This window comes from Notamacropus eugenii, chromosome 3, assembly GCF_028372415.1.
Source record: "Notamacropus eugenii isolate mMacEug1 chromosome 3, mMacEug1.pri_v2, whole genome shotgun sequence".
In the NCBI taxonomy this organism is placed as follows: Eukaryota; Metazoa; Chordata; class Mammalia; order Diprotodontia; family Macropodidae; genus Notamacropus; species Notamacropus eugenii.
In genome coordinates, this window is record NC_092874.1 from 208,855,599 (window position 1) to 208,879,386 (window position 23,788).

General features: G+C 35.8%; 1 protein-coding gene across 1 annotated transcript; it reads left to right on the top strand.

Annotated features, from left to right (window-relative positions):
* Nucleotides 1-3,168: 3,168 nt before the first annotated feature.
* LOC140533875 (prostaglandin-E(2) 9-reductase-like) lies at nucleotides 3,169-22,897 on the top strand. The gene is made up of 8 exons (XM_072654214.1): nucleotides 3,169-3,328; nucleotides 5,482-5,598; nucleotides 8,797-8,874; nucleotides 10,115-10,237; nucleotides 10,904-11,013; nucleotides 13,115-13,280; nucleotides 19,045-19,127; nucleotides 21,936-22,897. The coding sequence occupies exons 1-8, from the start codon at nucleotides 3,182-3,184 to the stop codon at nucleotides 21,976-21,978; spliced, it is 867 nt and encodes a 288-aa protein (XP_072510315.1). The 5' UTR covers nucleotides 3,169-3,181; the 3' UTR covers nucleotides 21,979-22,897.
* Nucleotides 22,898-23,788: the final 891 nt, after the last annotated feature.

Sequence of the window (23,788 nt, forward strand, 5' to 3'; positions counted from 1 at the left end):
CAAGTATGTTTCATAATGCTCATCAGATGCCCTCTTCCTTTTATCTGAAGCATCACTCTGGACCTCTCCTATGTGCTTATTCTGGGCCAAGTTTAAAAAGAATCATTTTCAGTAATTGAGGCTCCAGGGTAAAATTGCAATAAGGTATTTTCAACTTCACTCATTTGTCTGCCCACTAATATGGCTTTTCAGTTCTCTATGTAGTTCTATCTCTGTCTTTATAGTTTAATAGAAAATATATATTTTTCACACATGGATTTTATTATGATGTTGGTGTACAACAGGTCATTTTCTTCCACATTTGGTAACCAAACTTTTCCCACACAAACAGAGCTGTACTGTATATCAGAAATGTAGGTTCTAATTATGTTTCTGATGCTTACTAGCTATGAGACAACAAAAAAGTCCCTTATCCTCTATGAATCTCAGTTCCTTAGAAAATCTGGAAAATGAAGGGTTTGGATTAGATGATTCTTAAGGAGTTCAAATTAGGCCTGACTTGTACCCTACATAGGGTCTAGATTCTATGAAAATGGGCACTAGAGCATCACTCTTTAATGTTACTGTGGAAGCACATAGTCACATGCATTCAAGAATAGATGAAGAAAACTGAGTTTGGTTCCTCCAAACTCATTTCCTATAAGGATTCTTGTACTTCTTTATCATTCCTCAGGAAGTGAGATTCAAAGAAGCCTCACAACTCCTCCAATGAGTACCTTTATTCTCAATAGGTGGCTGTTCCCATGTTAGCCTAGGGATATTGGGAAATTATGTAAACATGATCATTAAAGTAAGCATGATACGTATCTTAGGATTTTCTGTCTTCCAACTTTGAAACCTTGCTTTTCATGTCTAAAATTGAAGTCATTAGCTATCTTTCCTCCATACACTGCCCACTCCCATACTTCCTCTAGTACTCTCAAGGGTACCACTCTCCTCTCAGCCACAAGGCTTAGACTCTAGGTGTCATCCTTGACTTCTCACTGTCACTCACTCCACCCCTTCTCCTATTCAATCTGTTATCAGGGCCTGTTGATTTCACCTTTGCAATATCTTTTAACTCAATGGGGATGGACCCTTCTCCTCTCTTCCAAGCATGAATTCCAGTGACAGGAATCTTTGAGGGACATGGCAAGTCTGGTGGCTCCAGTGGGAGATACACAGAATGGGGCTTCCCCTGAGTGGGGGGATTTCTAGGAGAATATTTATGGTGGAGTCTCAGCAGTGATTGACATGGAAACCATGGACAATACCTCAGAATCTGGCTTGGAAGATGAGGGGAACTTCACCAGTGATTGCATGAAAATGTGGATGCTGATGCAGCTGCTGCTGAGGAGGAATGAGGAGGAACTCCTGGGAATGAATGTTTTCGAGGGACAGCAGAGTCAAGAGATAGCTGATCAAATGGGGCAGCTGGGGAAGAAACAGACCTCCAAGGCCTTCAGACTCTATGCTAATATTGACATTCTGGAACGTTGCTTTGATGTGGAGCCTGCCCAAGCTTAAAGCCAGCTCCTGGAGTCCATGATCTTTGTCAAGATGGTCAACTTTCCCCAGAAAATTGCTGGCAAACTTGGTTGTTCTTTTCTCTCACAATCTTTTTTTTTCTTTTTATTCCTATTATCCCTTAAAAATATAGTAACAATACCTATAGTCTGCGGGAAAAGCTGGTGCAATATTCCCTGTAACACAAAATTTTATTTCCTGGAAATTATTTTGGGATATATAACTTTCACCCCAATGATACATACGATGTTGTTTGCTGTTCAGTTGTGTCTGACTCAGTGACCCCATAGCACAATAGACCCTTTACTGTCTCTCAGTCTGTCCAAGTTCATGTTCATTGTTTCCATGCCACTATCTATTCATTTAATTCTTTGCTGTCCCCCTTTCTTTTACCTTTAATCTTTCCCAACATCAGGTCTTTCCCACTGCGTCTCAGTTTCAGTATTTGACCTTTCAGTTAAAAGTCTGAATTGATTTCTTTAACTGTCTGATTTGATCTTTCTCTTTTCCATCTAAGGGACTCTCAAAAGTCTTCTCCAGCACCACAGTTTGAAAGCATCAATTCTGTGATGCTCAGCTTTTCTTATAGTACAACTCTCACAGTCATATATAAGAATAATATACATAAAATAGACATATTACACTTTAAAGCACTTACAAGCTAATTCAAATCAGGCAAACTCTAGAAATGATAGAAAAAAACATTGATAATAATTACATACACACAATATTGCATGTACATGTCAAAAAAGTACAAAACACTGTTACATCTAATTCAAAAATAATTTACAATGAGCTGAGTAAGTAGCTTACTTTTTGGTTGGATGATTCTAATTCCCTTATGATTAGTTGATCTTGAATATCTGTACCTAAAGTGGTTGTTGGCAAAATCTCACTATTTCTTCCCCAATATTTCTGAACTCTATGCTTTTGCCCTCTTGTCCTTATCAATATGATAGCTGAGGTTACAGTAATTCTAAACCCTTTGTCTTGCTGATTTAGGTAATTCAAGAATTTTTGTTTAAATGTTGGTCATGCATAGCAGATATCAAGTTAATTTTTTTGTGAATCCATGATTGGTAATTTTCTTAATTTTATCTTTTTTCATTCCACCCCACCCACAATGTGCTATTCTCCCAAACTTTTCATTCTTGAAAGCTTTCCTCCTTCTCCTTTAAACTGACTTTGTAATGTGAATTAGTGTTGCTCAGTTTTTTGATGTCTTGTACTCTGTCTATTACTGTGCTGTCTTAAAGTTGTCTGTAACTCACTGTGCTTAAAACAAAACATTTAATTAAACTATGACTGTGGGAGAGGGAAAGGCATGAAATGTAACATCAGATCCCAAAAGCAAAACCTAAAGACTAAAGTCTAAGCCCAAGAATTCAGCTAACCTGGGAAGATGTCTTTATGGCAAAATGCCTAATTTTCTTTGTTACCTAATAGCCCCATACTTCTTACAATGACTGAATGTAAAAATAAATGAACATCAGGATCTAAAGAAATCAAATGATAAAATGCATCTGTGTGTGGAAGAACTTGAGTAGTACTTGACCAAGAAGGAATAACAGTGGTTTTTGTCCTTTGGAACAAAGTGTCCATTGGGCTAAAGTATCTTTATACAGAATGATATACTCTCCCTTTGAATCCATAGACTCCCAAAAGTGAAAGTGAGATGGCCACAAAGGTGGCTATTGAAGTGGGCTTCCGCCATATTGATGGGGCTTCTGTATATGAAAATGAAAAAGAAGTTGGACAGGCAATCCAAGCGAAGATTGCAGATGGGACAGTAAAGAGAGAAGACATATTCTGCACAGGAAAGGTACGCAAAAAAGTGATTGAATTTTGTGGGAATTTTTTTATGTTAAAAAAATGTGGTGAACTAAGAACAATATCCCATGTGGGACAAAGAGGAATCCTCCCAACCAAGGGAATCTAAACAACAAAAAAAGAATTTTTCTGCATAAATGAAAAGGGAAAGGGTAGCTTGTGTTGAAAAGAAACAATGGAATTTCACTCCCAGTCATTTAATTTCAGAAGTATAGTGGCCACTCAGTTAATAAGCAAGATGCACATTTGTGCAGGGATACTCATTAAAGAGCACGTGCTGCCTTTGTTCTTCAGCTTATACTCCTATAAGGCAGTGTAAAATAGCTAGATATTTAATTTTCCCAAATAAATAATTAGGAAATCACCTCAGGGACTCTGGGAGAAATGAGCACCTCCAGGAAAAACTATCAAGGAGGTATAGTGACCATATTTTCTTAATCAATAGCTATGAGATTGTTTCTCTAATTATGACATGTCAAATGTAAGTTTTTTGGTATTAAGTGGACTCATTCTGAACGGATAATTTCATAATTGTGTTATCAGTTTATATTTAGTCTTGAAGACTCTAAATTATTCCTACTTTTAGTCAGGATGCAAGTTCCTTGACTAAACTTGGAGAAGAAAATGAAATGATCAGTTAGTGGATTTATTTTTTTAGAGTTAGATCAAAAGTAGAGTTAATATGTAGGAAAATAATATTCTTACTGTGGAATTTAATTTTGACAAGCCTGTATTTTTTTTCTAATTAGATATAAATTGTCTGACAGGAAGTTCAATTCCAGATTTATTGCAAAGGATACAAATCATATATATGTAGACTGTTATTGCTCATTCTTTAAAAGCACTTTATCATTGGGAAAACAAAGAACAATGCCTTAAAGAGAAGACAAATAAAATAGACTGTAACTTCTTTTTAAGGAAGTTTACATGGGTTTAACTGCTTCTGAACAGAAGTAATGTGCACTCAAATTTGGTAGAAATTGAGCAACATACTATTTAATTTAAAAGTCTCCTGACCTTTAAAGGTTTTCTCATAGTCTTGTCTTGATATCCATATTTAGCTAGATTTAGACAAGAAAGGGATTAAAATACACTTTATCATTTTTTTCTAGTTAATTTTTATTCTATTCCTTTGTTCTGTTGGTTGGTTTCTGTCCATGAAATTTGCAGAAGATGTTAGTCATTAAATTAATTTGTTGGGGGCAAGGGTTTGAATTAGAATAATCGAAATCTGTTATTTCAACTAATTAAATTGTACTAAAGATTTCTAAAGTGAAATAGAAAGAAAAGTAACTAGTAAGGGATTAAATTAATAGCAATATTGATTGCTATTTCCTAAAAGCTCTTCCCAAATTATAGGAATGGAAAGTTGCAAGTCTAGCCTGCTGTCTATTGTGTGCTACTAAATCATCTTTGTGTTCAATCTTAGGAAACAATGTAGGGAAAAATAGGCACTTACCCAACAGATAAGATGAAAATGAAAGTGAAGGAGTTGCCTTGGAAAACCTACTTCCCTATCATCTCTTTTGACATTTGATTCTGTAGCTACTACTTCCTTGCATATGTGGAAGAAAATCTCAATAGGTTTCCAAAACACAGTTCCATGAATATCCAAAATTCTGGCATTAACTTGAGTTGGGAGGAGACCTCATTGTTCACTGGGTCCAGTAGGTTTGGCCAGGGAAAGCACCTCACTCCATGACTACTTCTCCTAACCTTTGCAGCTGCAGGCTTCTCAATACTTCCTTTAAAACCTCTTTGATATCTCCATACTGGGTGTTCATTCACTCAGAACCTCTTTCAATAGGAAATTGAGGACCTTACTCTAGTGGGTAAATTTCTCTAATTCCCAAAGAGGTCTCTTCCAGTTGACAAAACATATGACATCTCTTTTGAAGTTAAGAAGAACTCTTGGATGTAGAGAGAATTTATTTGTTATCCCTCATTTTACAAAGAAAAAGACACAGAGAATTTAAGTGACAAAGATGAACTTGAGCTCCTTTCACTTTTTTTTTTGTTCTATAAATTGGCCATTATGGGAACTTTGTCTGCTGTCCTGGTATTGTCCCAATTTGTCCCACCTCTTGGAATTGCTTTGGTGAAGAATACTCAATGTTACTTTGAATATTCCTTCAATTCCTTTAGCTTGCAAGTACATGCCACTGCCCAGAATTGGTCAGGCCTGCCTTGGAAGAGACACTGAAGAACCTCCAGCTTGATTACCTTGATCTTTATATTATCCATTTTCCTGTCTCTTTAAAAGTAAGTACTAGAACACTCTCTAGATGTCAAAGACTTTTTGACCACATTTCTCTCTTTTCTGCCTTAGCAGTTTTCATCTTAGCTTCTCTAAGAAGGAAAGGAATGCTTTTTTCTTATTTCTGCTTTGTCTAGAGGACTACAGATTAATGTTTTAATGGAGGAAAAAAGTTATTGTTGATAGGATTGGGTGTCATTTTCCTAATATTTAAAGTAGATGCCTACAAGTAAATATTTCCAAGGATATGTTGATTTAACCTTAAGTGATGAGTCTGGACATAGTGGTGAATGACTATAGTCCTTGTATTGGGGAATTCTCTTGACTTTTTAGGAGAGGCATACAGTCATCAGGGTCAGTGACTATGAGTCAATGATTGGAGAAAAAACTTAGAGATTTATTAGAGTGCTAAGGAATCTGCTCTTGTTGATAGCAAATTCATATTGTTTGATTTAGTCCAGATTTGGTTTTATGACCTTCAGCTGCATTGTGTACCAACTTAGGATAGAAAAAAAAATTTCACAGGATAGACTGGGGGATTGGTAAAAGGAGAAAAAAGGAGTATTAGGAATACAAATGGTAGAATTTACCATCAGAATTTAAAAAAAAAAAGATGTTCAAGAGCAGGGGATAAGAACAAAATTTTGTAATTAGTCTTTGATAATTGTGAGAGGCATACTTTTAGAAAAAAATTCAGTATCTCTTGTTCAAGGACAGGAGAAAGCTACAACAGTGAGATAAGTCCATTATCAAGCTCATACTCTCATTGCATGGGGGTGAGGGACTTTTTAATGTTAGACCACCAGGAGGTGAGGGGATTTCTAACTTTTTAGTCCATTAAAGTGTCACATAATATTTGTGTTACCTATTTTTTTCTCCACATCTGGTCCTGGGGAAGCTAAGGCTAGTGGATTTCTTGAATTACAAAGTTCTGAGCTATAGAAGTGCTACTGCTCCTCCATTGTTCCTCTCAAGGTCAGCACAGATATGATGAGTCCTCCAAGTTGCCTCAGAAGAAGCAAACCCGCCTAGCTTAGAAACAGAGCAAGAATGTCTAATTCATTTATGATGCAGCCTTTTACATATAGGTCACATAAGTATTTGGAGCTTATGCTTGTGTAAGTTATGAAGGGTTGATCTAAATCTAATTTCTTCCATATCTCTATCCAATTTTTCTACCAGTTTTTGTTAAATAGTGGGTACCTATTCCAGTAATTGGGGTGTTCTTTTTGTTGAATAGCAGGGTATTAAATATATTTGCATTAGTATGTTGTATTCTGTTACACTGTTAAATCTATTTTTTAGTTCAATTTGCAACAATTTTTTAAAACTCTTATTTTGAGTGTTTAATTTACTCATCTCTGAATTCAATTTCTTGAATGGAGTTTTGTTCTGGGGCTACCCAGGGGCCCTTCTTGGGGCTTTGGGTGAAGTGGTGTGCTGTGTTTGGTCTTGGGTTGAGTTCCTTGGATTCTTGCACTGGTCTCCATCTCCTAGAGTTTGGCTGTCAATATTCTTTGATGTTCAGAGTGGGGTTCCCAGGGTCATCTATGGCATCTCAGAACAGAGTATCCAGATCCCTCTGGCTTTGTTCTTGGCTCTTCTGACCTCAGAACCTAGTAGCAGATCAGTAGTTCTTCTACCTGACCCTCCCAGGTTCTCAAGATCTGCACTCTAGGGCTTTCCCAGGTCAGTTCTCCATTCTTGCAAAATCTAGACACAGAGCATTGTAGAATACAAATACCATATCTCTCGGAAACTTTGCTTGGGAGGAGGAAAAGGGTTTGCTTTTCTTGTTTCTGAGGTTCTGGATGACTTTTTGTGCAGTTCTGAAGTAGAAAATTTCACTTACTATAGTTTCTCATAAATTTCTTGATCATTATTCAATGTGACATGAAGTTCAATTTTGCTTGAGTAGATACGTGGGAACTGGGCTACCTGCCTTGACTTCTGGAGGCTGTCTTCTTTAATAGTCTTTGAAATGCAAGGGACAGGAGCAGTTAGGTGGCACCATGGGTAAAGCACCAGTCTTGGAGTAAGGAGGACATGAGTTCAAATCTGGCCTCAAATATTTCCTAGATGTATTATCCTAGGCAAGCCATTTAACTCTAATCACCTCCAAAAAAAATGCAAGGGACAAGAGGAATTTGAGACATGTCAGCAAGTCTAAGTATCCTTAAGAATATGGGTGATAGTCTAGTTATAACATGCTAGAAATAGGAACCCGACTTTGTCTATTGGTCAGTGAAAAGGAAAGAGAAACTGTGAATATGGGTGTTTAAAAGAAATACCCTATAGAAAGAGAGGGTTGGGGGATGAAGGGATACGTGGACCATTCTATTATATGTAATGGAAAAGGGAAGAATAAGATAAAAAATAAAATGGACAGGGCATTTGATTAGACTAAGGTGGGACAAGAGGGGAGTAAGAGAGGGAAGAGGAATGAATGCGTTAAGAGAGAGGAGAATTAATTCAAGTAGAACAAGGAACAACTAACAAAGGTTGATTAACCAGCAAATAAATAAAAAATGAATCAAAGTTTTAGCAGTTTGATTCCAGGTCATGGGTAACAAAAGAGAAATTACTAAAACTACCTAGTGGTGAATTGTTTCTTTTTGGGAAACCAAGAGCTTAGATCAGACACCATAGGTGCTTACTAGATGCTTTTTGAATGAGTGTCTAAATGCATGTACATGACTACAATTGTATAAAAAATTCTAGACTATTCAAGTTAAAGAACACATCTTTTCTTTTTAAAGATCAGTAGACCACCAAGTTATAAAGTGGTACATTTTATCAATCAGAATCATGTAATTAGCTTTGGTGGTATCGCTTAATTGTATCAAGAAATATACCTCTATATGCAATTTACTTGAATATTTGTTGAAAATTATTTTGTGTCACAAATTGTCAGTAAAATTTTAAATATATGATAAAAAGAGAGAGTTTGATTAGATGATTTATAAGATTTTTTTCAGTTCTACATCTCTGATCCTGTAGACTTTCATTACGATTATCTATATACTTGATTCCTACTAGTAGAAGGTAAGCTCCTCCCAGAAAAGAAGTATATTACCATTTCACGTTTTTTCTGTGGCATCTGGCAGAGTGCCTTATGCAACACAAACAGTAGGTTGAATCAAATAGGATCATTCACTTGCCTGAGTGTCTCAAAAAGACAAGTTTCCTTTCTCTAATTGCAGCCTGGAAAAGAGAATATGCCAACGGATGAAAATAACAAATTTATCGTTGACTCTGTAGATTTGCGTGATACTTGGGAAGTAGGTGACTTGTGGAAGCAGAGGACAAAACACATACTGTGGCTTTGAGGTAAAGTTAACCCTGCCCAAAAGTGATTGTGACTGGAGAGAAAGATCCTCTGGTAGCAGGGAGTGAATTTTACTAAGTGAAAATATACAAGCATCTTGTGAAATCTTATATGTGCTGGGCTAGAAACCTAGACCTGTAATTTCAGCTCTGACATTGATTTGGAGATGTTGCATGAGTCATCTCAACTATCATTTGAAAAATAATGGCAACTGAAGCAAAAGATAGTGAAGTCACCTGCCCCTAGTGATTTACTCTGTTGATGTATATTAATATTGAAAGCATATAATTAGGGATTGAATAAGTATTGACAGACTAATCAGAAATTCCAGGGAATTATGTACTTTAAGATACTGTTGAAGCAGCCTCTGTTGGTGGCAGAGGGATCTTGGGTGCTCTGTGGTAGGTTATAGAATGGGGAGTTCAGGAGAAGAGTTACATTTCCAGAATTTATTCTAAACTGCAAGAAATTTAGACATCTTAGATTCAGATCAAAGGAAAAGAACCCAGGACAAACTGAATAGGAATGGCAGGAGAGAGAGTAATTAGTGTGCTAGAAAATAACAAAATATAAAGATAAGAAAATATAGCTAGAAGCTGGGTGGGGGATGTTTTTCTGGTGATTGTTACTTTTTCTGTTTCTTGGCAGTGTCAATTTTGTCACCCATTTGAAAAAATCAAAGCCTAATTTGATATTTCTAAGTATTTTAGCTTTGGCTCCCATGATTTTAAATTTCCTTTATTGAAATAAGCCATTAACATCCACTTAACTTTTCATGCTCTGATTGAAAACATATATGGCAGTCAGTGTCATGTAGATGAAATTGAGTTAATATGTTTCTTTTAAAACTAATAATATACCTGATTGAAGAGCCAGCCTCTGAACCAGAACAGCTAAAAATGTCAGAAGATCTGATTTCAAACCATAATTTGGTTTCTTACTACTTGGCATTTGGCAATACCTTCTCTAGAGGCTGATTTCCTTGACCAAAAAAGAAAAAAAATGAGAAAATTGGACTAAATTGTATCTAAAGTCCCTTCCAGGTTTTAATTCTGTGACATGCCCTATACTTGGGTTCTTTGTTCAAATCAGAGGAGAGAAAGCAAAAAGACCAAGGCTAGTTGATGTATGGGGGATACTATTCCACATGTTTTCCAAGGTTCCATGGTGGTTCACAATCCCTCTCTACTCAGGCCATGGAGAAATGTAAGGATGTAGGCCTTGTGAAGTCCATTGGAGTGTCCAACTTCAACCGCAGGCAATTGGAGATGATCCTGAATAAAACTGGGCTTAAATATAAGCCTGTCTGCAACCAGGTAAAACAATTGTTTTTCTAGTGCAGTTTCTTTCCTATCCTTCCTCTTCCTGACAAATGAGTGGAGAAATCATAGTTCCTTGCAATTCTTATCTTCATCATGGTACTACACCTCATTTACTGTTCTTGAAATGATTTCTTCCTACTCACATTTTCCTAGTTTTTAATAAATAAAATTTATTTCTTTGATCCTTTAAAACATAAAACTTTTCACAGAAGTTCAACCTTTACTCCTATATATAAGCCACAGGGTGATTTGAGTCTATTTTTAGTACACAATCTATTTTCTATTCAAAACTGCTCAAATAATTAATACCTGAAAGCTATATTTTGTCAAACACATTTAAGCAATTTTTATTAAACCAAAGTCCTTTTACTACTTTTATCAGGCAGCAAAGTATTAATCAATGGCAGCATCTGAATCTTATTTATTAATTGATTTCAAGCTTTCCCTTGACTCAAAAATACTTTTTCTGTACCTTTCAGCACTAATGGCTCTATATGAAAATGGCTTGAAATAGACTTATATTCTGCAAACATTCTCTGATTTTAGGTGTAACTAGATAATTCCCAAGTCTTTTCATTACTGAAATGCTTAATGTTGTCCTTTCTGTCCTCATACATCTTATTTTTATAAACTAAAGTTTTGAGGTTTTTTGTACTGTAGGTGGAATGCCATCCTTACCTGAACCAGAGCAAATTGTTGGAGTTCTGCAAGTCAAAGGACATCATATTGGTAGCATACAGTGCTTTAGGATCCCACAGAGACCCTGGATGGTAAGAAAACAGATGTGGAATGGATTCCTTAATCACTAATAAAGGTGATGGTGAAATTTTTTTTATACTCATAAATTATGCAACATTGAGTAGTGGAAGCAGCATTGATTGTGGGGTCATAATTAACTGAATTTGATTTCCAGCTCTGGCATTTTACTAGTTGCATGGTATTGAAGAAATAATTTAACCTCATTTCATTATATGTAAGGAGAAGATAATAACATTTGTTCTGCCCACTTCATGGTATTTTTATGAGTTTTAAATGAGATATTTATAGAAATACTTTGAAAAATGTAAAAAGGTGCCAACAATTATTTTATCTATCTTTATAGAAAAAGTAGTATCAAAATTTTCATCTGGAAGAACAAAAGATCCAGAATATTAAGGAAATTAGTGAAAAGAAATGTTTGGGGCAGTGGCCTAGTCATAGGAGATCTTAAATTGTATTATAAAGCAGCACTCATCAAAACCACTTGGTACTAGCTAAGAAATAGAGGGGTAGATCAGTGCAGTAAATTAGATACATAAGATACAGCAGTCTATGATTATATCAGTGTACTGTTTGATAAACCCAAGGACCCCACCTTCTGAGATAAAAACTCACTATTTGACAGAAACTCCTGGTAAAAGTGGAAAACAGTGTGGCAGAACTTGTGCTTAGATCAACCCCATACCAGAATGAATTCCAAATGGGTACATAATCTAGGTATGAAAGCTGATATTATAAAAAATTAGGGGAGCCTGGAATATTTTATCTGTTAGATTTATGGTGAAAGGAGGAATTTATGACCAAAGAAGAGACAGAGAACATTATGAAGTACAAAATAGATAAGTTTGATTGCATTAAATTGAAAAGTATTTGCACAAACAAAGGCAATGTAATGAACATTAAGAGGGAAGCAAAAAACTGGGAAAGAATTTTTACAATTAGTGTCTGTAATAAAATCCTCATTTTTAAAATTAGTATACATATAGTCAAATTTACAAGAATACAAGTCATTCTCGAATTAATAAATGGTCAAAGGATATGAACAGGCAATTTGCACAGGAGGAAATTTAAACTACCTATAGTCATATGAAAAAATGCACTAAATCACTATTGATTAGACAGATGCAAATCAAAACAACTCTGAGGCACCACGTCACATCTGTAGGTTGGCTAACATGACAAAACAGGAAATAGATAAGTATTGGAGAAGAGGTGGGAGAGTTGGAACACTAATTCCTTGTTGGTGGAGCTGTGAGCTGATCCAACCATTCTAGAGAACAGTTTAGAACTATGCACAAAGGGTTACACATCCTTTGGCCCAGCAATACTGCTTCCAAAGAAACCACAAAAATGGGAAAAGTACCCACATGTATACAAATATTTCTAGCAACCCTTTTTGTGGTGACCAAGAACTGGAAATCAAGGGGAGCCCATTAATTAGAGAATGACTGAACAAGTTATGGTACATAAATGTAATGGAATGCTGTAAGAAATGATGAACAGGCAGACTTCAGAAAAACCTAGAAAGGTTTATATGAACTGATGCTAAATGAAGTGAACATTACCAGGAGAGCATTATACATAGTAATAGCCATAGTGTATGAGGACTGATTTTGATAGACTTTTCTCTTCTCAGCAATGCCTAAAACATTTCCAAAGGACTCATGATGCAAAATAACTAAGGAGTTACAACCCAGAATAAAGCAGAATATTTTCTCCTTTGTTGTATCTTGTTTCTTTTTTCTCATGGTTTCTCCCATTCCTCATAATTCTTCTATGCAACATGACTAAGGTGAAAATGTGTATAATAGGAATGTACATTTAGAGTCCATATAAGATTGCATGCTATCTTGAGGAGGGAGAAGAGAGGGAAGGGGAGAAAATTTAAAACTTATGGAAGTGAATGTTGAAAAGTGAAAATAAATAAATTATTAAGTTTGGGGGAAAAAGGCATGGAGTAAGGAGATGGAATATTGTGGGCAAAATGAAATATGAAGGTCAGTGTCAAAAAGAGAAAGAAAAATGTAAAATGCTAGAGTAACAAAGGATTTTTTTCTATGTACATGGCCATTTCCTTGACCACAGATCTCAAAATGTTTGTTTTCCTTGCAGGGTAGATGAAAAGTCTCCCTTTCTCCTAGAAGACCCAGTCCTTGGAGCTATTGCCAAGAAGCACAATCGAACACCAGCCCAGGTTGCTCTCCGATACCAGATTCAGCGAGGGGTGGTCGTCTTGGCAAAGAGCTTCAATGAAAAGCGACTCAAAGAGAACTTTGAGGTAAAGAGGCATGGGAAGAGTTGGTTTAAACAGCGGTACAAACACTGGTGTTGGTGAATGGAATATTGGAGAAAATGATAAAAGAAAGAGATGTCTGAAAGCTGGACATTAGGAAGATGATTCCTGAAGAGTCTAGCAGATTTCAGTGATTCAATCTGGTAGATAAAAGTGTGACTTCATGCACATTCTCTGCTATTCTCAAAAAATCTCCAAGAAACTACTTGTTCACTTCAATTTTCTGAGGAGACACTGTGTGTGATATTGTGTGATATTTATGTAACACACACTTTGGAATAACTGCTTTGTAGTTGTTCACATTATATCATGCACATATGTCATATAAAAGAGAATACATACAAAGTAGTTACATATATAGTAGTTTGGGAGCCAGAGCATTAGCAGTTAAGGGGATCAGGAAGGACTCATATAGAAATTGGTACTTGAGTTACACCAAATGAAGAAAGGGATTTTGTGAGGTAGAGGTGAAGAGAGAGTGTATTTCAGGCATAGAGGATGGCCAGTACAAAAGGAAGAAGACAAGAGATGCAATGCTGTGTGAGGAACCAAGAGAAAGATAACTGGGACCAGATAGTAGAAGAATTTATATTTTATCCTCAAGGCAATAAAGCTTTCATTTAATAAGGGAATGATGCAGCGAGATCTGTAGTTATCGTTAATGACTTCGCCAGCAATGAGGCGAAGGGACTAAACTGGGGAGAGATTTAAAGGAAAGTGACCAATAATGCAATTAAGAATTGATAATAACAGCTGTCTGAACACAGAAAGGGAAAGAGATATAACAGATGTTGAGGTGGAAATAGCAATATTTGGCAATTAATTGTATTTGTAGGGTGAGGGAAAGTGAGGACTTAAGGATACCAGGAAGATTATGAAACTGAGATACTGGAAAACTAGTGGTTGCTTTTACAAAACACTGGATAATTTGAAATCATTGTTGCTTCAGGGGAAGTGATAATGACTCTGCTTTGAACATTTTAAATTTAAGATTTCTCAGACCTTTAGTTTGCAATGTCTCCTTGGGAGAGTTGATAAAAGAAACTCTGTCTCTCATTCCCATCCCCCTTATCATTCTCCGCACCCTTCTGTCTGCCTCACAATGCATAACACCAATGCATTACCCATGGCAGCTGCTATTAATATGATTAGAAAAATATAATAAACTCTCTTCCTGAAAGACAAAGTCAAAATATTTATTTAGAACATGAATGTTAGGATACCAGGAGGTAAGATTTAGCAAGGTACTCATCACCAATCGAGAGAGTGACAATATCTTAAACATTTTTTCTGTTAGGACTCCCCACAGAGAAGTTTCCCAAGGCAGAATTCCTGCCTCAGCTCCCTTATACAGGTTTCTCTCTCCCCAACTTTCCATTTCAGTTAAAATTCCATTGGAAAAGTTCCTCCCACAATGGACTCATGTGACTCAGGCTCCGTGTGACTCAGGCTGTATCACAACTACGAGCAGAATCAGACTTCAAAGTAGGTCACATAGGTCTATTAATAGACAGGAAAGTTCTTCCTATTCCATTAACATTACAGAGGGCAAACATTAAATCCAAAACTATTTTGTTCTTTAAAATTGTAAACTTTTCTGTTTGAATTAGTACTTCAGCTAAAGCATAATGGATTCTGCTTCATCCCCTTACCTTCACTGTGTGTGTGTGTGTGTGTGTGTGTGTGTGTGTGTGTGTGTTTCAAATGCGTTTCTTGTAAAGAACATATTGTAGGAATCTGGTTTTTAAATCACTCTGCTGTCTGCTTCTATTTTATAGGTGAGTACAGCCTATTTACATTCATAGTTATAATTATTGTGTATTTCTTTCCACTGTATTTTCCCCCTATTCATCCTTTTCCTTCTTTTCAACCTGTCCCTCCTCACCAATGTTTTGCTTCTGACCACCATTTACCTCTGTCTGTTCTCCCTTCTACAAGTCCCCCTGCCTCTCTTATTCTTCTCCCCGTCTAATCACTGTATAGTAAGATAGATTTCTACATCCAACTGAGTATGTGTGTTATTCCCTCTTTAAGCCTTTTTTTCATGTGAGATAATAACCTCCTTCTATCTCTCTTCATTCTTCTTTCAGTGCAATCCTATTTTTCCATCTCTTCAATTTGTTTGTGGTTTTTGGTGTTATTTTAAAACTATTATCTTATCAAAATCAACTTATGCCCACACCCTCTATGTGTACTCCTTTTAACTGCACCAATAGTGGCATAGTTCGTAAGAATTACAAGTATCATCTTCCCATTTAGGAATGGAACCTGTTTAATCTTATTGAATCCCTTACAGTTTTTCCTCTTTCTTGTTTACCATTTTATGCATCTCTTGAGTTTTGTGTTAGAAAATCACATTTTGTGTTCAGCTCTCATCTTTTTATCAGGAATGTTTGGAAGCCCTTTGTTTCACTAAATATCCATTTTTTTTCCTTTGTGGGTTATATATTCAGTTTTGCTAGATAGGTGATTCTTGGTTGTGATCCTAACTCCTTTGCCTTCTGGAAAATCATATTCCAAGCCCTCTAATCCTTTGATGTAGAAGCTGCTAAATCCTTTATAATTCTGACTATGGCTCCACAGTATTTCAGTTGTTTCTTTCTGGCTGTTTGAAGTATTATTTCCTCTACCTGAGAGTTCTGAAATGTGGCTATAATATTTCTAGGTGTTTCCTTTGGGGATCTCTTTGAGGAGGTGACTGGTGGGTTCTTTTAATTTCTGTTTTTACTTCTAGTTCTAGGATATCATGACAGTTTTACTCAATAGTTTCTTGAAATAGAATATCTAGACTCTTTTGTTAAATCGTAGTTTTAGTTGTTTTCAATTTTTGGTCTTGGATCTATTTTCCAGGTCTGATGTTTTTCCAATGATACCCTTCACATTTTCTTCTATTTTTTCTTTTTTTGATTTCGTTTCATAGACTCTTGGTGTTTCATGGAGTCATTAGCTTCCACATTCCCAATTCTGATTTTTAAGCAATTATCTTCTTCAGTTTTATTTTGTACCTCATTTTCCATTTGATCAGTTCTTTTTAAGGAGTTGTTTCGTTCAGAGAATTTTTGTACATTTTTTTCTATTTTCTGTTCTTCCTCTATGAAGTTGTTGACTTTTTTCATGATTCTTTTCCATCACTCTCCATTATTTTCCAAGTTTTTCTTCTACCTCTTTTAAGTTATCTTTTAAAATACTTTTAAAGTCCTTCCAGGAATTCTTTTTGGGTGTGCCAGGAGTTCTTTCCATTTTCAGATTTTTTTTTTTTGAGTCTTTGCATGTAGGTGTTTTAACACTGTTGTCTTTTTCTGAGTTTGTATTTTCATCTTCCCTGTCACCATAGTAACTTTCTATGATGAGGGTTTTTTTGTTTTTTGTTCATTTCTCAGTATATTTGGTGGCTCTTCTGAGATTATTTTGTAATTGTTTTGTTGAACTCTCTTCCTAGTGTGGAAGGGCACTATCCTAAGATTCTTGTGCTTGGAAAGAGGGATCTCACCACTGGTCTGCTATTCTGGAGGTTTGAGGTCTCTGAAGTGTTGCTCAGGGACTGTTTTTTCTGGCCTTGGGCACTTGTACACTGACCTGTGCCTGAGTTCTGGGTCTTACTGCTGGCTTGACTGGCCTTTGTTCCCCCTTTACCTGTGAGACTAATCTTTCCTGCTGGCTTTCCAGGTTATCTTAGACTGAAGAATTTTTTTTCACCCTTCCCATTTGTTGATTCTGATGATTTAGAATTCATTTCTGATATTATTTTATTATTGTTTAGAGGTGAATTTGGGAGAGTTCCAATGAGTTCCTGCCTTGCTCTGCCATCTTCTGTTTTAATTAATACTAAGGCTAACTTAGACAAAATGATAGATCCTAAATGTTGCTGATTCATTGCTAAATTATTTGTCTTTAGGGAGTACAAAGAGGAATAAGGCTTTGATGTTATTGCATGATGAAGAAGAAGAGAACTGGGTAGAGGGCATAGAGCCTTTCAGCTCGAATTTTACTAGGGGGAACTGTTTGGGGTGCATGGTAGTTATATGAGAGGGAATCATGATGATTTTTAAAATATTCTATAAATTTCTCATGTTGGATAACAACTCACATGGATAAAGATGTCATGTTCCATTGTCCTAATACCCTTAAAACAAGAGCAAAGTTAAAGCAATAGCATTTGGAAAAAGAGAATTAATAAGTACAAGGATACTTCAGGAACACTTACTTCTCACATTGTGGAAGTGTTGAGTATGGCAGTGGTTTCCAACTTTTTGTTTCCCAAACTCCTTGCAACAACAATATACAATGTATTGTGAGCCACCAGGGTAATTGAATATCCTGTTCATAATATTGTTTTAGATGGTTTTTATTGAATGCTTAAAATAACAGTGATAAGTTTTACACAAAAAAACTCCACAGTGAAATTTACATTATGTAATTATAAAACATAAATTTTACTCTATCCATAATTATGAAAACTCTAAATACAAAATAAACTCTAAGTAAATTATTAATTTCATGTGGAATATTTGCTAATATTTTAAGACCTCATCTTCTATAACTATCTACAAGACTTCTTATTAAATTTCTTTTACCAACTTTTTTGAATATGAATAGCATATGAAATTTGGTACAACTTGGAATGTGCTTAAATTAACATAATTATCATATGTGAACTTAATTTTATTTGAACTGAGCTTTATAATATTTGACTCCACAAAAGATAAACACAGTCTTTAAAGCTGTTTCCACATCGTTTATTTCTGTATTTTAAGTTAAAATAAGAATAAAGTTAAAATGCTTCCTCCCACTAATACTGTGGCAAAAAATGGTAGAAGAATTTTACAACATATCTTGCTTGTAAGATTGAAGTTCATATAAAATTTTTAGCCACCTAACTAATTGACAAAATTAAATACCTAGCTATTGTATAAAAGACTGTTCCATTGCCTAATAGCAAGCACTATATTAAATGAATGCTTGGGATAGTCCATGATAACTTCAAGATGACTTGATCACGGATTTCAAACAGCCTGACATTTATTTGTGCTGCAGGAATGCAAATGCAAAAAGAATACATCTTGATGTTGTGATTATACTACTGATGAGATAGAATTATATGGTGACAGAGGAGAAAAAAAAAGAGCTCTCTTTTGTATAAAATGCAAAAGAAAGTATGCCCATGTATATGATCACCTATTAGAAATCTGTTTTCACTTAAACTTTTCATTCTTGTGGCCATGGCTATTTGGAAACAATTTGATTGCAAGTTGAGAAACCTCAAGAACATGTTGCACTAAGTCAGAAGTGGTCAGTTTGCTATAGTATTCTGCCAGAAGTCACTGTGTGTTTGATTGTTTTGACTTTTTTTCAGAAACAAACCTCTATGGCTTCAAACATACATATGATTGTTATTTCAGAGGAAAATATGTTTGCAACAAATTTTGTGCAATTCTTTGCTATATAAAGCAGAATAAAAATTTTTTAAACATGAGACTTTTGAATGAATAGGATGAATATGCTGAATCCTTAAGGTGTTCATGAGTAGCTAAATGGAAACTTCTAGATTAAGAGAATTCCACAACTCTAAAAGGGTGATTCCACCCACAACAAGACAGGAGCTATCAAGTGGGATTAGCTAGTTTTCACCTAGTCTAAACACTTCCAACTCCAGAACAGAGTTGAAGAGTGTAATCATTCTGCTTGCCTATTCCATTCTGAGGTGCTATAAAAACAGGTCCTACTTAAAATCATCTCTCTTCTCTGTTAGGTGTTTGAGTTCCAGTTGACTCCAGAAGACATGAAAGTCATTGATTGCCTTAACAAAAACCTGCGCTACCTGACCCATTATCAGTGAGTTTTTGCTCTTAGCATCTTACTTTCTATCTCAGAGTTCTGTGACTGCAGAGATGTGGGGCAGCACTTTAGAGGAAGGAGTCCTTTTTTAAGTCCTTCACAGAGAAGTTATAAATTTACAAAGTATTATATTTTACAATGGTCGTCAGATGTCCTCTTCCTTTTATCTGAAGCAGCACTCTGGACCTCTCCTATGTACTTATTCTGGGTCAGGTCTAAAAATAGCCATTTCAGTAAGGGAGACTCAAGTGTAAAATTGCCATAAGATGTTTGCAGTTTAAGTCATTTGTCTTTCCTCAAACATGGCTGTTCTATGTAGTCCTCCTATCTGTATTTTGATATTTTAATAGAAAAAATGTATTTTTCACACATGAATTTTATATGGTTTTGGTCCACAACAGGTTGTTTTCTTCCATTTTCAGTAATCAAACTTCTCCCATACAAACAGAGCAGAAGCTTATGTGAGAAAGTAAGGTTCTTATTATGTCTCTGATGCTTACTAGCTACGAGACAAAAAGAAAAAGTCCCTTATCCCCTCTGAATATCAATTTCTTAGAAAAATCTGGAAAAAGAAGGGTTTGGATTAGATGACCTTTAAGCATTCCAAATTGGGCCTAAGAGATGCCCTAGGGCTTAGATTCTGTGAAAATAAGCACTACAGCATCACTCATTAATGTTACTGTGGAAGTGTATAGTCACAGGCATTCAGGAATAGATGAAGAAAACTGAGTGTGGCTTCTTCTAAAATCATTTCCTCTAAGGATGCTTGTACTCCCCTATTATTCCTCAGGAAATGAGGTTCAGAGAAGCCTCACCCTATTCCCATGACTGCTTTAATTCTCATTAAGTAACTGATCCGATGTTAGCCTAGGGAAATTGGGAAATTGTATAAACTTGGTCATTAAAGTAAGCATGGTACATATCTTTCTCTATTTTAACTTTGAACCCTTGTTTTTTGTGTCTAAGACTGAACTCATTATCTTTCCTCAATATACTGCCCACATACAAACTTCCCCTATTACTCTGAAAGGCACTGTTCTCCTCCAGCCCCAAGGCTTAGGCCCTAGATGTTATCCTTGACTCCTCACTATCTCTCACCCCACACCTTCTCATATTCACTATGTTGTCAAAGCCTGTTGATTTCACCTTTGCAACATTTTTTGAGTATGCTGCCTTCTCTACTCTGATACTGTTACCTCTGGTCCAGGCCTTATTCACATCATACCTGAACCATTGCAATAGGTTTTGGATGAATCTATCTGCCTCAAGCCTTCCCCCAGTCCTGTCCATTCTCCATTAAGCCACCTAACAAAAGCCACTTAACAAACCTTCACGGCTCCCTATTGTCTCCAGAAGAAAATACTCAATTCTCTGCCGTTTAGAGGTCCTCATAACCCACACCTCCTCCACCTTTCCAGTCTTTTCTCATTTTACTCCTTGCCATGTACTCTTCAATCTGGTGACACCACCCTCCTTGCTTTTTTATGAACAAGGTACATTCCTCCCCCTCACCTCTGCCACCTAGCTTCATGGCTTTATTCAAGTGTCAACTAGAATTCTACCTTCTATAGGAAACCTTTCCCCATCCCTTTTAATTCTAAAACCTTCCATGTTTTGATTATTTCCTCTGTATAATTTTTTACACATTTGTTTAATTGCATTCTCCCCCATCAGGTTGTGTGCTCTTCATGGACAGAGACTGTCCTTTGCTTTTCTTTGTATACCCGTTGCTTAGCATAGTGCCTTACATATGGTAGGCATAGAAAATGCATGTTGACTGACTGACTTGCTGCAGAGGGGAAAATATTTACTATGCTATTGATTGCCCTTGGGATATCTCCTCTTTCTGGTAGAAAAAATAATCAGAATTTAATGGGGTTCATAGAAGAGCCTGGTCAAAGTCCACCACAATAATTTTTCTGCTCTAAATTCCCTTCATGCTATGGGAGCAAAGTCTCCTTCATTGTTGGATGTGGATAAAGGTATGCTGTGGTGTAGGGAGGGAGAGTGATGATTATCGTGGGCAAAGCACTGAATTTCAAGGCTTAAGTTTTAGTGCTGATTCCCCTCTCTGCCACTTCCTACCATTTTGACTCAGTGGGAATTCACTTCCCCTGTCTTGGCTTCAGTTTCCTAAATCAGACCGTTCCAAATACCCCTTGTTACATGGCTCTTCTTAGTGATACTAGTTGACATTTCCATAGTGATTTTTGGTTGCAAAGTCCTTTGTATCCATAGTCTCAAGTGAACCTTGCAATAACCCTGTAAAACACGTAGATCAAAAAATATTATTCTCCATTTTAAAGATGAGGAAATTGAGCTTCTGAGACATTATAGTAATTTGGCCACAGTCATATTGCTCAGTATTTAAGAGTCAAAACCCAAGGTCCAGCTTTTCTGATTCCAGAGCCAGGATCTTATGTTTATTGTTCAGGTGATTCAGTCACATCTGACTCTTTATGACCATATTTGGGGTTTTCTTGACAAAGATACTCAAGTAGTTTACCATTTCTTTCTCCTGGTGTATTATACCACCCATTTATTTGCCTTGTGTCTCAGAAATATTTTCTTGTTTAGGGAAACTGAGCAAAGCCTGCTTGAACCCAAGGCAGGAAGGATCAATAGTTAAGTCCTCACTGAATGTTTAGATGCATGGGCGAATGAAAACAAACCACCACACAGACTGTATTTCTTAATCTGGGTATTTGAGGAGATTGGTTGTGGGAGAAGATAGGTTGTTGGAGTTGTGTTGGAGAGATACCTTTAATGTATAACACTTGTACATGTCTGTTTCTCCCTTTTTAGATTCCAGGAATATCCCAATTATCCTTATAATGATGAATATTAATGAAGTTCTGACTCAGAAGATTTGTGGCCCTGAGGCATTGCAGTTCTCTTAAAGAAATAGCTTTACATTCTGTTGATTTTTATGGAAATTAAATAGTATTATGTTTAAGCCATGCAATATAGCAAAGCCTACATACACCAAGGCATAGGTTAAAGGTAGTTGTTCTATTATAAGCTTTGCCTTTCCTGCCCCCAGTAAGACAGACATAATGGTACACATTTATGTAGCATTTCAAAGTTTACCAGGTCCTTTCCATGCAGAAGTGCAAGTATTATTCACTTTTCCCAACAAAGGTAGCCTTTACTCAGAAAGGTTGTATCAGAAGTAGTATCTGGCTCACAGTCTTCCTCTTTTCTCACTTCTCCAACATTCTAAGTGCTTTAACATATATGTTGATATCCCACCCAAAATCCTAACTACTCAGTTCCTTAATTTCAATTCTCATGGATAACTTCACTTCACTGTCTCTTTAGTAGTACATCAGCTGTCCTAGCAATGGTAATACCCTTCAGTTCTCTATGATTTAATCCCAGCTACTTTCATATCCAGCATGAACACAGTTATTTCTGTAACTTTGGTGTGCAGAAGAAAGTCAATCGTATAAATATATGTAATATCTATATATTATATATATACATATACATTTATATGATCAGAAATCAATCATTAGAAATTAAGAAAACAATCACATTCTGTGGCTACATACACAATTAATATATCATAGTTCGCTCAAAACCTGGAAGAATACTGACCCATGTAAACCGTGAGGCTGACAAATATCCATATGTGAGGTAACCCATAAGGCAAAAATAAATTGTTGAATCTGGAATCCGTCTATAGGAAAGAAGATGTAACTTCAATATTTATTATTCCAGCTGCAATTTAATGTTAATAATCAATACTCAAACTATCTGCCAAAATTCTGTTGTATCAAAAATCTGTTGTTTTAAATCTGTCAAATAAAAAGCATTTTGTATAAAATAAACTTGTAAACCTAACAATAAGATATCTAGTGTTATGGATTTTTAAACTCTTTCCGGGTCAAATGTCATCAATTTGGTCTAATACATTTATGAATCATCTTACATATAAAAGCACTTCATCCTCTATCAATTTGACATTTTATACCAAAGAGCGGTATAGAATAATTACCCTTTTAATTCTTAGTCATGCAGTTTCTAAGTATATCACCATAATGCCAAATGTCAAATGTTTCTTTCATTAAGGTATGATCTATGTGTGGAGGGTAAAACATTATGATTATCTCCCTTTAAATGGATCACATAATAATTTAGTTTGAATTTGCAATCATAAGTTTTCTCATTCAAAATGTCAATTTCCCAAAGACTATTAGCTGCCAGCATCTCAAATTTAGAGGCCATTGTTTTAAATTAGTTCCATTCTAAATATTTACAGTGGAAGTTTTACATGCTCATCTCCTCAAGATATTTCAGCATTTACAAAAATCTTTAAACTCTAATTTGAAATTTTGCAGTAATGATATTATATCTCAGTTACACATTTGTGCTCTAATTAGTTTATAATGCCATACATTTCTACAAAACAGGAAAAATATTTCCTTTCTTTACTTGTCTAACTTTATCTCTGCAACCCCCATCTGAGACTAAAGGACAGTGAAAAATTATCTTGAAGCTTTTTTCTTTTTCTTTTCAAATTCCTAAAACATTATTTTGAGTTAAAAGTCTGAAGTAAGAGTAAATCTGTCATAATTGAGAAGGAGAGTTTAGCATCAGATGATAGAAAGCTGGGAGAACAGTTTCAAGCATGAAACCTCATTCATCTTCCCCAC

Excerpts from the sequence above, each read along its gene's own strand:
- LOC140533875 (XM_072654214.1), top strand. The coding sequence starts at position 3,182 with ATGGCCACAAAGGTGGCTATTGAAGTGGGCTTCCGCCATATTGATGGG. Across the intron at positions 8,875-10,114 it reads ATTTGCGTGATACTTGGGAA|GCCATGGAGAAATGTAAGGA; the intron begins GTAGGTGACTTG and ends CTCTCTACTCAG. Across the intron at positions 13,281-19,044 it reads GACTCAAAGAGAACTTTGAG|GTGTTTGAGTTCCAGTTGAC; the intron begins GTAAAGAGGCAT and ends CTTCTCTGTTAG.